This window comes from Trachurus japonicus, chromosome 22 (assembly GCF_045865225.1).
Source record: "Trachurus japonicus isolate A0001 chromosome 22, Traja_1.0".
NCBI classification, from domain to species: Eukaryota; Metazoa; Chordata; class Actinopteri; order Carangiformes; family Carangidae; genus Trachurus; species Trachurus japonicus.
This window is the reverse complement of record NC_140928.1, coordinates 16,337,299-16,351,072: the sequence shown is the minus strand read 5'-3', so window position 1 is coordinate 16,351,072 and position 13,774 is coordinate 16,337,299. Positions and strand designations below refer to the sequence as shown.

Sequence of the window (13,774 nt, the reverse complement as noted above, 5' to 3'; positions counted from 1 at the left end):
TTCAAGGTCTAAAAAGACTTGATATTTTTGTTATTTAGACTAGTTTAGTCATTAGCCATTAAAAGCTCTAAATTACCTTTTTTTTTTTTTTTTTCAATTTTGGTAGAAATGTTGTTGGTAGTTGATAGAATAAAACAAAAATTAATTTAATTTAATTTTACTCAAACACATACCTATAAATAGTAAAACCAGAGAAACTGATCATTTTAGGAGTGGTCTCTTAATTTTTTCCAGAGCTGTATATACTCCTATGTAATATTTTATACAGTGTGCTCTTCTGAAAAATGTATTTTAGCACTATATAATGTCATTTTATCAAGGAAAAACATCTTGCAACTACATTAAAGTGCACTATATTTACTCATAACACTTGTTTTGGACTTTGATGACAGACAACATATTCAAATATGAAAAAAACAAAAATCAGAAATTGGGAAATATAAGACACAGCATCATAGGAATTTCATGTTGCATTTACTTTCAGACAAATGTTAAGTGTCCAATGGAAGGCTGCTCTGTTTCTGCAGCCCCAAAGTGTTTAGTGGTAAGACAAATCATGTTACATTCACTCTGTGGAGTGGTGACTTTCTATCACTGCTGTTTGATGTCAGTGGTTTTCCTGATAAATACAACTCCAACAAATCAGTCAACCCACCTGGAATTCAAAAACAACACCGACGTGCCTCGTATCAGCGGCAGCGGTGGTCACACTAAAGTCAGCTTAACCCTGTGATAAATGATCACGTTATTGTAGTTATTCATGCATGTGAGTAGTCCGGGTTTGTCGTTAACCATACGATGTGACACAGTGAGACAGGCTATGAACCACACTATAGACGATCTGACGGGATGGTACACAGCTTGGAAAGTTGAGAAAGCAGACATCAGTTTATGGGAAACTCCAGGAAGTGTGAAGTGGTGATTTGTTTGATCCACCTGCTGTGTGTTCATCAGGCTGAAGCAGTGCAAAATAGAAAAAAAACAATAAAACACCTCAAGAGGGTTCAGTTCAGTTAAATATCTTGCCAGTGACCGATGGTGCACACCTGAGGAGGAGCACATCAGACTTCAACAGTTACAGTGTAATGGTCTCATCTTTCTCCTTCATAAACTGATCTGGGTGCAACAAAGTGTGAGGAGATAACAGGTTTGAAAAGGCTTCACATCATCGGAAAAAAAAAACAAAAAAAACAAAACAGTACCAGTACATGCTTGATTCTGATTCTCCTTCTCCTTACACCTCGCAGCAAAGGAAACGTTCAACAAGTCATTCAGAAGAAATAACAAAAACAACAACAACTGTAAACAGTATCAAATACCATATGTTCACCCATGTTTTTCTCATATCTGTTGAGCCTCTCTGTATATTTACACATCTGGGACAAACTGGGGTTTTTTTATCATGGGCAACAACTCAGAGGAACTGATGTTGGCAGAGGAGGGTTTGAATCATGGTCAATAAATAATAGGAAAAGCATATTTTTTTAAGACCTGGAAGCACAAATAATTAGAAAAGTTCCAATAATTTTGCTGAAAACGGTTAAAATCCTAATTTTTAACCCAGATAATGCAACTTTTCATCACCATGAATAACACAATGATGAATGACATCATATCTGACTGAAATAAAACCATGTTCAACTATATTATTCTCCTTGCACCAAATTCAGCATCAGCCCTGACTGTTTATGTAGCTTTAATAATTAATTAGTTGATGCAAATAAATCAGTAATGTCTGATTCAAATACCTGGCTGTCTGAATATTTTAGTGAATGTTTTTACAGTAGGGTGGCCAGAGACTTGCTCTGATATGTCAATGTTAATAAGAGGGGAGGGGTCCTGCTTCACTAGGGCTTTCCTGAGTTGTTAAATACAAAATAAAAGAAAGTTTAAAATCTCTATCTTCTTTCTTTCCGTACACAGTTTTTTGTCCCAGGGCTCTTGGATCTCCAGCTTAGTGATATCTAGTCTGGAACAGGCAGCAAAAACAAACCTATTCAGTCCGTTATCTGTGGCAGGAGCGTGCACGATACAAGAGCAGTGAAAGCCAAACTGTACAAATGCAGTCAGAAAGTCAGAGCCTTTGGTTCTGTTTCATTGGATTTGATCCGTTTGTTTCATATCGTGTCATTGGTGACTAGGCTACAGTGCGAGAGAGAGAGAGAGATTTTTTTTTGTTTGACATGTAGTGTGAATAAAGAAAATGGGAGAAATATTCAGGATTTTTTGTATTTCAAGCAACCGCACATAACACCTCTACCAGTTCATCTCATTTGGGATGTGAGAGCAGATCAGGAAGGAAACCTCAGGACGCAAGTTCTTCTGCTGTCACCTCACTTTCAGTTCAGTCAGATCCACCTCTTTTTTAGCATCTGAGTTAATTTAAGTTTGGTTCGGTTCAGTTTAGTGCAGTTCAGTTCGGTTCGGCTGGGTTTCAGGTCCCCAGCAGCAGTTTCATCGACAGTGTCTGTTTCTGTTCTACTCAGACTATTCTCCACTGCATCACGCTCATGTCCTTCCCTCCAGTCGACACCAGGTAGCTGTCGTCATGCAGGAAGGTTACGTTGGTCACGTGACTGCTGTGGCCACTGTAAACATGGCTTGGAGCCTGCAAACAACGAAAAGAAAACGTTTTACAAGAACTTGCGTTTCCCTCTCAATATTACTGAGATGTTTATTATGCATGACATCATACTACACTAGCATATCTTACCCTGAACTGTGAACAGGGGTAAGAGAAGAGATGGACCTTCCCAAAGTCATCTCCTGTAACCAGGAGGTTCTTGTCACTGGACCTACAGACGGCGTTGATGTCGGTGCCGTCTGAGCCGTCGGGCCACAGGCCTGAGGAGGAGGAGGAGGAGGAAGCAGCAGAGTGTCCTGTTTAGTGCTGTTGTTGACGTAACATTAAAACACACAGAGGAGCAGAGGGGAGGGAGCTCAGTCTTACCAAAGACATGGAAGCCCAGAGCGCAGGTGTAAGTGGCCCACTCAATATCCCTGGTGGTCTCCACACTGACCACCTGCTTGCACACTGATGGGATCCCTGGGAAATCACACACACACACGAACCAATCGGCATCAAGGGCACAAATGCTTTTAAATTTAACACCTCTGTGCACTATGCTTAAAATCATGCATGAGTCATTTTGACATGATTTTGATAATTTGATACTAATCTAGTAATTGCCAACACTTGCTTCACAAGAAATTTAAAAGTTTTTAAAAAGTGTTAAAGGGATAGTTCAACATTTTGGCAAATTGGCCCATTGCCATAATCGCTATAGTCATAGCAGTAGGTTCATTACCTTTAATTGTAGGTGTAAGCTATTTTCAGTACGGCGGAGCGCAGCAGCTGGCTGCTCAGAGCTACGATATGGAGGCTAACGGAATTTCTTGGTTTCCCTCATTAAACTCATCAAATTCAACATCCCAAAACTCCACAGCGCTTTTGTAGACAAGTTGTGACCTGCACAACCACCACGCTATGAGATAATGACGGAACGATACGAAACGGAGCCGTTTTCGAGGTAAATTCATACAAAACCGCTGATGCGCGTTGCGTTCAGGGACAGTTTTTCAGCAAGCAGTCTCCGTATTTACCCTGTATTTACCTTGAAAACGGCTCCGTTTCGTATCGTTCCGTCATTATCTCATAGCGTGGTGGTTGTGCAGGTCACAACTTGTCTACAAAAGCGCTGTGGAGTTTTGGGATGTTGAATTTGATGAGTTTAATGAGGGAAACCAAGAAATTCCGTTAGCCTCCATAGCTTAGCTCTGAGCAGCCTGCTGCTGCGCTCCGCCGTACTGAAAATAGCTTACACCTACAATTAAAGGTAATGAACCTACTGCTATGACTATAGCGATTATGGCAATGGGCCAATTTGCCAAAATGTTGAACTATCCCTTTAAAACTTGTTTATCTATATGAAAAGTTTCCTTTATTATACAGAACATACTAAGCCAAAAATAGAAAACATATGCAGAAAACTTTTGTATTGCTGCTCTCTAATGCATGTTGCAGCATTTTCCCTCATTATTCTATCGGACACATATCACACAAACATCGACCTGTGTGTGAGAGGATGGTGGGGATCACACTTACAGTACAGTATCTCATAGTCTCCTGAATTTGACACCAGATACTGGGAGTCCACTGACCAGTCCAAATGGGTGATGAAACTAGAGTGACCCTGAGATAAGACACAACAGGACCAAGTCAGACGATCTACAATTCATAGCAACACAACTAACTCGACAACATTGCTGCAGTGGAGTAAATGTGGTATTTCAAGCACCATAGATAATCCTAGAAATGCTGATCCAAGTCGATACAGCAGCCCTTAATCATTGTGTTTACATAGACACAGCACCACATGACTCAGCTCGCTGTCATTTATCATTTTAAAGCTTCTCCATCAACACACAGTGAGGACAAAGTGTACAGAGCCGAGGCCCAGATATAGAGGCGAGGAGGGAACTAAATATAAAGTGGATGTGGGGAGGAACTAAAAATAAAGAAGCCATGGAAGTAGGGGGGAGTATAAATACAGGTGCTCACCGAGCACTTCCCCACTCGACTGTACTTCCTCCCATTTTCTGCCACAGCGTAGATATAGATGTAGTTGTCATGGGAACCGATGGCCAGGAAGTTACCATCTAAACAAAATGAAAGAGGACAGGAGGATCATTGGTATCAAAAGACAAATGTTTACATCATGTATAACTGTATGAACTCCATAATCAATGTTGATGGGTTTGCACACATTTCTTCACACTCAGGAGAAAGGGCCACAGTGTGATATCATCCTAGTAGGACGTTAAATGCTTTGTTCAATCATTTGATATTGTTTAGGTAACACTGGGGTTCATGTTCAGGCCAAAGCCACATTGTTACACTTTTAGGAACATTATTCTCTGAAATTTAAATTGTTATTTGATTTGACTGTGTGGCCAGCACTCTGCATGCTCAGGGGAAACATACTGTTATCAACATACCTGGCCCGTAGCGCATAACAGACAGCTGTTCATTCCCATCTGTGTGCACCGTGACTAAATCTTTCGAGTCCGTGTCCAGCACCAGCCACCTGCAGGATTAGTGACAGACTGTTGCTTAACCAGCTGCTCATCATTCAAATCTGCTTTCTTGTAACTTTCCTTTGACTGTAACGCTTTAGAGATTGAACAGCCAATAAAATAAATTACGTCTACCCTACCTGCCAATTTGGGTTCCTATGGCAACCACAGCTCCAGATGGGTGAAAGCCTGCTGATTGGACAGTATCCTGTCAGAAACAAAAAGCACAGTGGATGATGTTTAAAGACAGGAGAAGTCATGTTGATGGTGCTTTGGCTGCAAAATGTAAAATCTGTGAAGGTTCTCAAGGTCTTTAGAAATGACTAAGTAGTTCCTGATCCACTCGCAGTAGCATTTCATTTGTTGGGCACTGTGTATTTCACATGACCGACCCCTGGGGGGCAGTGTTGACTAATCTTACCTCCATGCTCTTGTTCCAGATGAGCTGATGGGTGCTGGAGTCCCACAGGCTGACCTGCCTGTCATACCCACAGGTGAGGAACTGAGGCTTCCAGGGATGAACAGCCAGACCCCACAACTCATCTAGATGACCCTGGTGAGGAGAGAGGAAGGTCTCTTTAAGATTTCTTCTTTAAGTTTTATTAATTCTTCATATGCTTCAACATCAGAGACTTCAAAACACAAGTAATTAAGCCTGAACACACTGTAGCAGAACTGTAACAATTAGTGGTTTAACGGATCTGTCAGAAACCTAATTAGTAATTATTATAACTGATAATCAAATTGCTGCTTTTCCCTGTTATTTCTTTGTAGTTGTGGACTGTTTGTCAGGAAATAAAACATTTGACAGTGGGCCACCTGTGTAATTGGTATGAATTCTCCATCCAAGCTGCCTTGCAAAACAAAGTTCTTGGTGGTCCCGATCAGCACGCTCTCCCCTCTGCCCTCCGCTATGGTCCTGATGGGACCAAACAACTCAGGCACCTGCGGAAGAAAATAATATCATAATAACCATCTATTCACCTGGACATCTGCCATAAAAAAAACCATTTAACTGCACAATGAGGTCCCCTCAGAGCAAATAAGACACGAGTGATCCATAATTCTCATCACTATAAATGCCTATGAATCTCACTGAGAGTGCAAAACCATTTCATCTTCTGAAATATGTATGATGTGGTGAAGTGTGCAGAATGCAGAGTGTGCTGCCTCAGGCGGGGGGCAAAAATAAGAGACCGAGATCTACTTCAAAAGGAGACAGATATGCAGTTAATAACTTAATAATCCAAAATAACAGAATGAGGTTAGAGCTGATCAGATCATTAGGATGCTGTAGAGCTTCACTGCTGAGCAGAAGAAAAATCACCTTCAAACTAAAGTAAACTAAACTTAATTTATGTTTTCAACTTTTAAATCTTTTGGTTTTCATATTTTTTTATTGAACTTTTTCTCACCTCCACCGTTTGTATCTGTTGGTAGCTGTTGTCCCAACAAATGAGCCTGCGGTCTTTACCCCCAGACACCAACGTGCCGTTCCTCAGCATGCACAAGGCAAAGATGCTGCCCTCGTGAGCTCCCTGGATGACGTGGCTGATACGATTAGTGCCTGCGTGACGGAGATGGGATGAGATGGATGAGAAGGTACGGTCGGACACAAAGGTCGGCTGCTCGACGGGGGCAGATTAAGTGTCGTCTGTCAGACGATCAGACAGAGTGATCGATAGATAAATCAGAGGCAGAGAGATCATGGCGCTGGAGAGGGTAAAAGAGAGGTGCACTTCTTCCTCTGATTGTTCGCTCATAAGATCCAGCTCTTGTTCTATCCTTGGTTTGACCTCGTCCTGATCCCTGATCTCCTGACAGCTCCAGCACAATGAGACATCTTTGAGCTTATCACCACAAACACATTCTTTGGCTTTTTCTTTTTGAGGTTTTGTCTCTTGATTCATTTAAAAAAAATGTTCTGGAGACAATTTTTAACCCTGGAAACCTTTTATAAACTCCCTGTTTCTCTGCCTCTGCCTTCATTGCCACTAAAACACACGGGTTGTAACACTGTGTCTCTGAGGAACGTTGTTTACCTTTTCCCCACACCAGGATGTTCCCACTTGAATCTCCCGTTATAGCATCTCCATTTTCTGCAAAGGTCACGCACAGCACAAACTTCGGCTTCTCTTGTTTCTGCAAAACCAGAACACACGCATCATATTAATGTTTGCTACAGACTAGCATTTGTTTTCTACGTGTCCTTATACATGGACATCACATCACAGGATGCCATGATTGAATTTGTGTCTCCGTATGAAACTTTATTGCTTTACGACCCTGACATATGAGGTGACTTACCTCAAACAGGCCCTGCTTCTTGACCAGCATGCTTTTCTCCAGGTTCCAGAAGTACAGATGTGACTTGCCGCAGGTGACGACAATGTTGCTGTCTGTCGGGTGGAAGTCTGCAGCAAACACTGACTCATTGGAGCTCTAAACCGAAGCACATAAAACAAAAAATACGTTTGGTGTGAGAGGAACTGGAAGTGTGTGCATATTTGCACATACAAAAAAATTAGGGCCGGGACTCGATTAAAAAAATTAATCAAATTAATTAGAGGCTTTGTAATTAATTAATCGCAATTAATCGCATTTTAATCGCATATAAATATTTGACCTGAGAACAGTGAGAAGCATTTTTTTTTCACATGGATTTTAGTATACCATTGAATGACTGAATACATAAGCTTAAGCATTCAAGGTGGTACTTAACCAAGACCAACAGACTAGGGATGCAAATTATCGATTAATTCATTAATCGATATTTGATTAAATGGTCTTTCCTTCCAATACACTATGATGATTACTGTAGTATTTAACTAGGCTGCTTAAATCACAGCAGCATAAACTGATTTGTTGAACTCAGCCTGATGTAAACATTAATAAAACTCAGTAACCAATCACACAGCAGCTCCATGTTGTCTCTGTGTGATGTTCAGGGACAGGTCAGGACAGTCTGAAGACAGACAGCTCTGAGGGTGAAGTCCTATCATAATGAGATGAGATGCACCTGTGACAGTGACAGGTCATAGATATAGCCCTGCAGCTGAGCAATTAGCGCTATATAGCGCATTTAGCGTGCGCCCGTGTCTGTGTATCTATGTGCAGGCAGAGATCAGAGATGGTGTTTTAAATAACCATGCTAGCGTTTCACCAGCTCTCATCTCTGCCAGTCAGCCTCTCAAACTGCCGCCTCTCTCGCGATTAAAATGCGTTAATTTTTTTAACGCGTCAATTTTTGTGTAATTAATTAATCGTAATTAACGCGTTAAAGTCCCGGCCCTAAAAAAAATATTCCGTACCTTGACCTCGGCCAGTCTGTCTTCTCTCTGCCAGTCCCAAACAGACAGGACGTGATCGTTGGAGTCGTCTACAACACACAGTGTGTTTCCTCCGTTCTGACAGACAGAAGCAGACAGGTGAGGAGCCAGAAAACAAAGTCACAGGAGTTTAAAAGTCTTTATTAAAGGTGTCAGTGGATCATCCTTACCGACTTGGAGAAAGACAAGCAGACCAGTGCTCGGTCAAAGAAGCCTACACCTAGAACATGGAGGGTGTTGAGGCTGACTGAGTCCCACACTCGAACATGAGGAGCCAGCTGCTGTCAAGGAAGAAACGCACACATACGGACACACATGGGCACAACAGCAGGAGAGATGTATCATCAGCATGATGCGATGCAAGGTTTATTATGCAGGAAGTTACTGAGGCGTTAACTGGATTCAGCGAGTGTTTAAGTGAGCGCAGTGCGAAAGTGTTTCAATTTCTCAGTCTATTTATTTAGCAGAACTGCCTGAACGTCACTGCATCAAGAAGATATCTAAATCATAACTCCTTATTATGACAATAAATCAGACCCTGAAAGTTTAAGTGATAAAAAAAATCTGCAGGAGTTCTCACTTACTTTTCCATCTGAAGAGGTGCCCGCCACCTGTCCAGTTGCTATGGTGATTTTGTCGGGGTGGACGGCCAGACTGGAGAAGAGAAGGACGCGAGAAACAGACATGAAAACATTTAAAAGCTCTTTCGACATCAAAAGGACCATTTGAATAAAGATGAGCAACGTGCTGGCAGAACATGAAAGCCAGCGTCTGGTGAGTGAGCTTTCTAAAGCTCTGAATATAATATTCACCGCTGCTACCACACGCTGTCTGTACTAATGTGTAGGGGAAATGAAACAGTTTAAGATGAATTCATCCCATTTTGGGTTGTAGCAGTGTAGCAACACTCGCAGGATGTGAGAGTGAGAATCTGTCTGCAGCCCACCCTTTGTGCTGTAATCCAAAGCCATGATTGATTACTAACTAGAAACTTTATTAACCTCAGTGTGTGGTAACAGTTATGACAGAGCCAGCTCAAGGATACTCTCAGACAGAGAGACGTCTGTGCAGAATAACTTGCACAGAAAACATGAATACACCTGTTTGTCTGTTACTTTTAGTTTTTCCTGCAACAATAATCAGATGCTATGGTTACACAAGCTATGATTAAGGCTTAAATATAACAAATACTCAGACTTCGGATAGACAGGGGATGAATTCATCTGTTGCACAAAGTAGTTTAGTTCTTGACTATCTTCAGCTTGACTGCGTTACAATGAATTCTGGGTACAGTAAATTGACACTTTTTGGCTGACCGAGACGCTGCATCCAACCGCTCAGCTCCAATTCCCCGACAGAAAATGTTTGCTGAAAATCTCAAGTAAATCGTCCTTGTAACTATTGAATTCTTCCCAAAAAACAAAGAATGACAAACAGAAAATTTGATTTTGGAAAAGAATGGCTGTGGTTTCCTCATAGTTATACCCTGAGAGGAGCAGAACCAAGACTGGTACACAACTACAGACCAGTCAAAAATATCTTTGTGAAATCTTCCTTGTGGCATACTGCAACCTGTTTTTGTGCTCTCATTAGGCATGAGGAAAAGAAAAGCTGTGAATCTCCTCCACAGGCTGTCAGGACTGTAGAGGTGGGGCGAAAATATCGACTCTAGCGGGGGGAAAAGAGATGAAAGGTGCAGCGTGGACTGCAGCAGCACATTTACATGGAAGCCAGCTCTTCAGTTTCATGGGTCTCTTACCATTTGATGTCGTCTGTGTGTCCGGTGTAGTGTCTCTGCAGCTGCTCATCCACATTGAAGAGGACGACCACCGAGGCAATGAAATACACCGTTTCCCCGGTGGGCAGCAGGTAAAGGTTGGAGCGACAGTCTCGACCACGGTAACCGTAGCTGGATATCAAGAAGGTCAAGTAAAAGTAACATCCAAAGTCGCGCTGGTACAATGAATCCATCTGCAGCTATTCAACTATTCAATTCAGTAACTTAATGTTTCTCAAGCAGAATATCAGACTAATATCAAACTAAATATCTCTGATGTTTGGACAAGATATCCAAGAAAAGCTTCAGGAATTTTGCAGTTTCCAAGTGTCTAATCAAGAAAATAACTGGCAATTTAATCAATAATGAAAATAACTGCAGCCCCAAAACTATGGGTGAAAAAGTTACAGATCTATTGTGTTGCCTAGAGCTGAAATAGCAGGTGTAATGTCACATTTATTCTCATAATCCAACTGTCATCGTAGAGGATTCAGCATACACAATACATGCAGCTTATAGTTCTATTTTCTCGCTGTGTGTGTGTGTGTGTGTGTGTGTGTGTGTGTGTGCGCTTTCCTTCATAGATTTAATCATTTCTTTGTTTCCCTTACAGCCTTTTCCCCGTTGGGTTTCTGCTGAATTTAACAGCACACTACATCCATTCTTTCAGCGACAAATGAAAGGAAGAGAGAAAGCCAGACTTGAAACAAAATAAAAATAAAAGAGCACAAGAGGAGCTGCTGACTGTTTATGCAGGTTATTACTGACTGCAGGCGACAGAGCCATGAGCCCGGGCTCTGCCTGTGCCAGCGCTTCACGGTGAAAATATATCTGAGACATCACATCCGTAGTTTCCTCTCTCACCTACATCACAGGGACAACCTGGATTTTAGTTTTTGCAGACGGCGACTTTTCGAAAACATTCCCAATCAAAAATAGGATAGTATTCTAACTTTTTATTAGAGCTAAAAAATAATAAAAGAAGGTGGTATTACACAGGTAATATGACTCTGCTGCAGTAAGGATACACCCAGTCCAGTTTGAGTTTGTTGCTGGGCAGCTCTCCTCTGGCCTCCAGGCAGTAGCCCTCCACCTGGTCTTTGGGCATGAACATGGTGATGGGACGACCCTTCAAATACATTTTCACATAACCCTCCTCTAGAAAAAGCAAAGACAAGGGTGAATTAGATGATATACATGTAGAAACACACAAATATGGTGGAATTATGTCAGTTTCTATGGTATCTAACACTAGATCCTAACACAATGTGCCATTATGATGTGAATATAAAGGTGACAATGTTGAATGGATGACAAGATTAGGGGATAATGGAGTGAAATGAGATGATGTGATTTTTTTTTTTTTTACTGCAATGAAGTCTTGATTACAGACAACAAATGACAGAATTTGCAAAGACAAACAAATCAGCTTTTTCACTGACTTTATTAGTCATTTTCAACACATTTTTATGACAACAAAGAGCACAAAATCAACTGCAAACAGTTTGTTAAAAACTCCCACAACTCATAAATATTCAGCTCACAGCAGAGGTTAACCAACATAAAGTGCGGACACAAGCAGAGCAAATGGATTTGTTATGAGTACACAAAACAAGAAAGAAAAAAAAAACAGATTCAAGCTTAGAAAATGGGATAATAAGAAACCCTCTTCAATTTAAAACATGCTAACGCTGAAAATAAATCATGCAGAAATAAATAAACAAAATGAACCTTGTTTTCTTCAAAACGGGTAAGAAGAAAATAACGACAGTAAAGGACTTATTTACTCAGTTGTTTGTCCATTACTTGCTTGTACACTTGTTTATTAGGTGATGCTATAAAACCTGTGATCTCTCTGAAGAGTCCTTGGTAACAGAGGGCATGTGGACGGCAGTAGACCTGTATACGGTCGGTGGGTTCAATGGTACAGATGTTTGCTGACTGAAATAAACTTGCAACAACAACTAGTAACAAATCTGGAAGTACTGGCTGGGGGATTTGATGGGGCTGCGGTAGCTTGGTGTATCAAGAGCAGAATATGAAGACAAACTCCCTGAGTTCCTGAGCTGAAGGTTAAAACTTGGGGTCTTTCTGACCGGGGGCACCTTGGTGGCGCCGCCCTTTCTGGCCACGCTGGCCTTGACGCTCTCTGAGGTTTGATGGGGGCTGGCAGCAGAACGGGCTGTCACGGCTGAAGCCACAGGGCTGCTGGTCTCCTTCTGTTTGGCAGAGCGGCTGAGGTAAATCTGTACTGTGACTATAAATGTAGGTGAGAAGGGAGCAGATGATGGAGAGGGGTGGTGGAGGTTGTCAGGGCCGGTTGGGTGGCAGGGGACAGGAAGGATCAAGAGATATAATATCATAAATTAGACAGATGTAATGGTCGTTCTTTTGTGTCATATTTACTAAAGGACACAAACTATGAACGGGAAACTAGGGGAAGTGACTCCTGTTATAAACCACCAGCATGTCGCTTATTAAAATAAATAATATTATCAATAATAATGAACATAGATTCATTGGGATCTTCTTAAAAAGCAGCATTTGGTTTAAAGTACCAGCAAGTAACATCCTGCCTCGCTGCTCTAAATCAGTGGTTCCCAACATGTTGCTCAGGATCCATGCAAGGAGTCAAAAGATAATTAATGGAGGAGAAAAGAATAATAATAATATGCTACTATTGGAGATTATTATTTCATTTATTGTTTTGGTTATGATTCATTTTACTTGTCTGTTACTTAAAAGTAAAACAAAGCTGGAAAGAAGTGTGTCATTTGGGGAATTTATAATCTTCACAAATATAGAGAATAAGGTTTCCAGTAACAAAGAGCTGCTCAGGGTTTGACTAAAGAAGTTTTAACTTTCCCTTTGAGGAGCACCAAAGAACAAACTCCTAGGAAAATGTTTAACAAATACAGATTATTCTTTAACTTCTTTATTCAGATGAAACAATCTGAGATACTGAGGGAAAAAACATTTTGTGTCAAACTCAACACACGGAGGTCTTGTGTCCTGCTACGAGGGTGTGTTTCATTTTAAGGGGTCATCAGCCAGAAATGTTGGGAACCAATGGTCTAGAAGCTTTCAGAGTTAAAATGCTGGGGTTGGTTATTTGAAGGGTTTATTGTCCTGTAACAAAACTGAGTAAACAATAATATTCTGTGAGGAAATGAACTTGGCTTTAATGTAAAGAGTCTTTTTTCTTCTTTTTTTTCAGCTTTGTGAATACTTTGCTGAGGGGGACTAAGCCTACACACAAACAAACGACACTTCAGGCTGCGTGAAAAAACTACAAGCAGTAAAATCAAACAGACTGCAATAGGAACTACCTCCAAAAAGAGACTGAATGTGTTTGTAATGCAAATATTCATTTTAAAGGGCAGGAAGATAATAAGAGCTGTGGCAAATCTACTTGCTCTGAACTGCAGCGAGGAATCTCAGAAGAGAGGATTTAAAGAGTTCGCAGAAATTCTCAAAGCGACTGCGAGGAAGCCAGTGTCAGAAATCTTTGTGTTGTTACTATGGTGACAAGGATTAAATGCCTACTAGCGAAAAGTGAGGCTGTGAGCAAACAGACACACGTCTGGGGAAG

General features: G+C 41.1%; 1 protein-coding gene across 14 annotated transcripts in view; it reads right to left on the bottom strand.

The window, feature by feature from the left end:
* Positions 1-455: 455 nt before the first annotated feature.
* eml1 (EMAP like 1) overlaps positions 456-13,774 on the bottom strand; it is a 53,370-nt gene continuing 40,051 nt past the window's right edge. For 7 of the 14 annotated variants that reach the window (XM_085768315.1, XM_085768322.1, XM_085768311.1 and 4 more), the window contains 17 exons: positions 11,211-11,340; positions 10,165-10,314; positions 8,990-9,059; positions 8,576-8,686; positions 8,388-8,483; positions 7,384-7,518; positions 7,119-7,218; positions 6,492-6,643; positions 5,896-6,021; positions 5,498-5,629; positions 5,217-5,284; positions 4,999-5,087; positions 4,562-4,659; positions 4,106-4,193; positions 2,951-3,046; positions 2,714-2,844; positions 456-2,608 (listed from right to left, as the gene is read on the bottom strand). In XM_085768315.1, coding sequence (XP_085624441.1) covers positions 2,483-2,608; positions 2,714-2,844; positions 2,951-3,046; positions 4,106-4,193; positions 4,562-4,659; positions 4,999-5,087; positions 5,217-5,284; positions 5,498-5,629; positions 5,896-6,021; positions 6,492-6,643; positions 7,119-7,218; positions 7,384-7,518; positions 8,388-8,483; positions 8,576-8,686; positions 8,990-9,059; positions 10,165-10,314; positions 11,211-11,340 — 1,898 coding nt within the window. In that variant the 3' untranslated portion in view covers positions 456-2,482. The remainder of the gene's footprint in view (positions 2,609-2,713; positions 2,845-2,950; positions 3,047-4,105; positions 4,194-4,561; positions 4,660-4,998; positions 5,088-5,216; positions 5,285-5,497; positions 5,630-5,895; positions 6,022-6,491; positions 6,644-7,118; positions 7,219-7,383; positions 7,519-8,387; positions 8,484-8,575; positions 8,687-8,989; positions 9,060-10,164; positions 10,315-11,210; positions 11,341-13,774) is intronic. The other 7 variants (XM_085768316.1, XM_085768323.1, XM_085768312.1 and 4 more) reach the window with 1 other exon arrangement.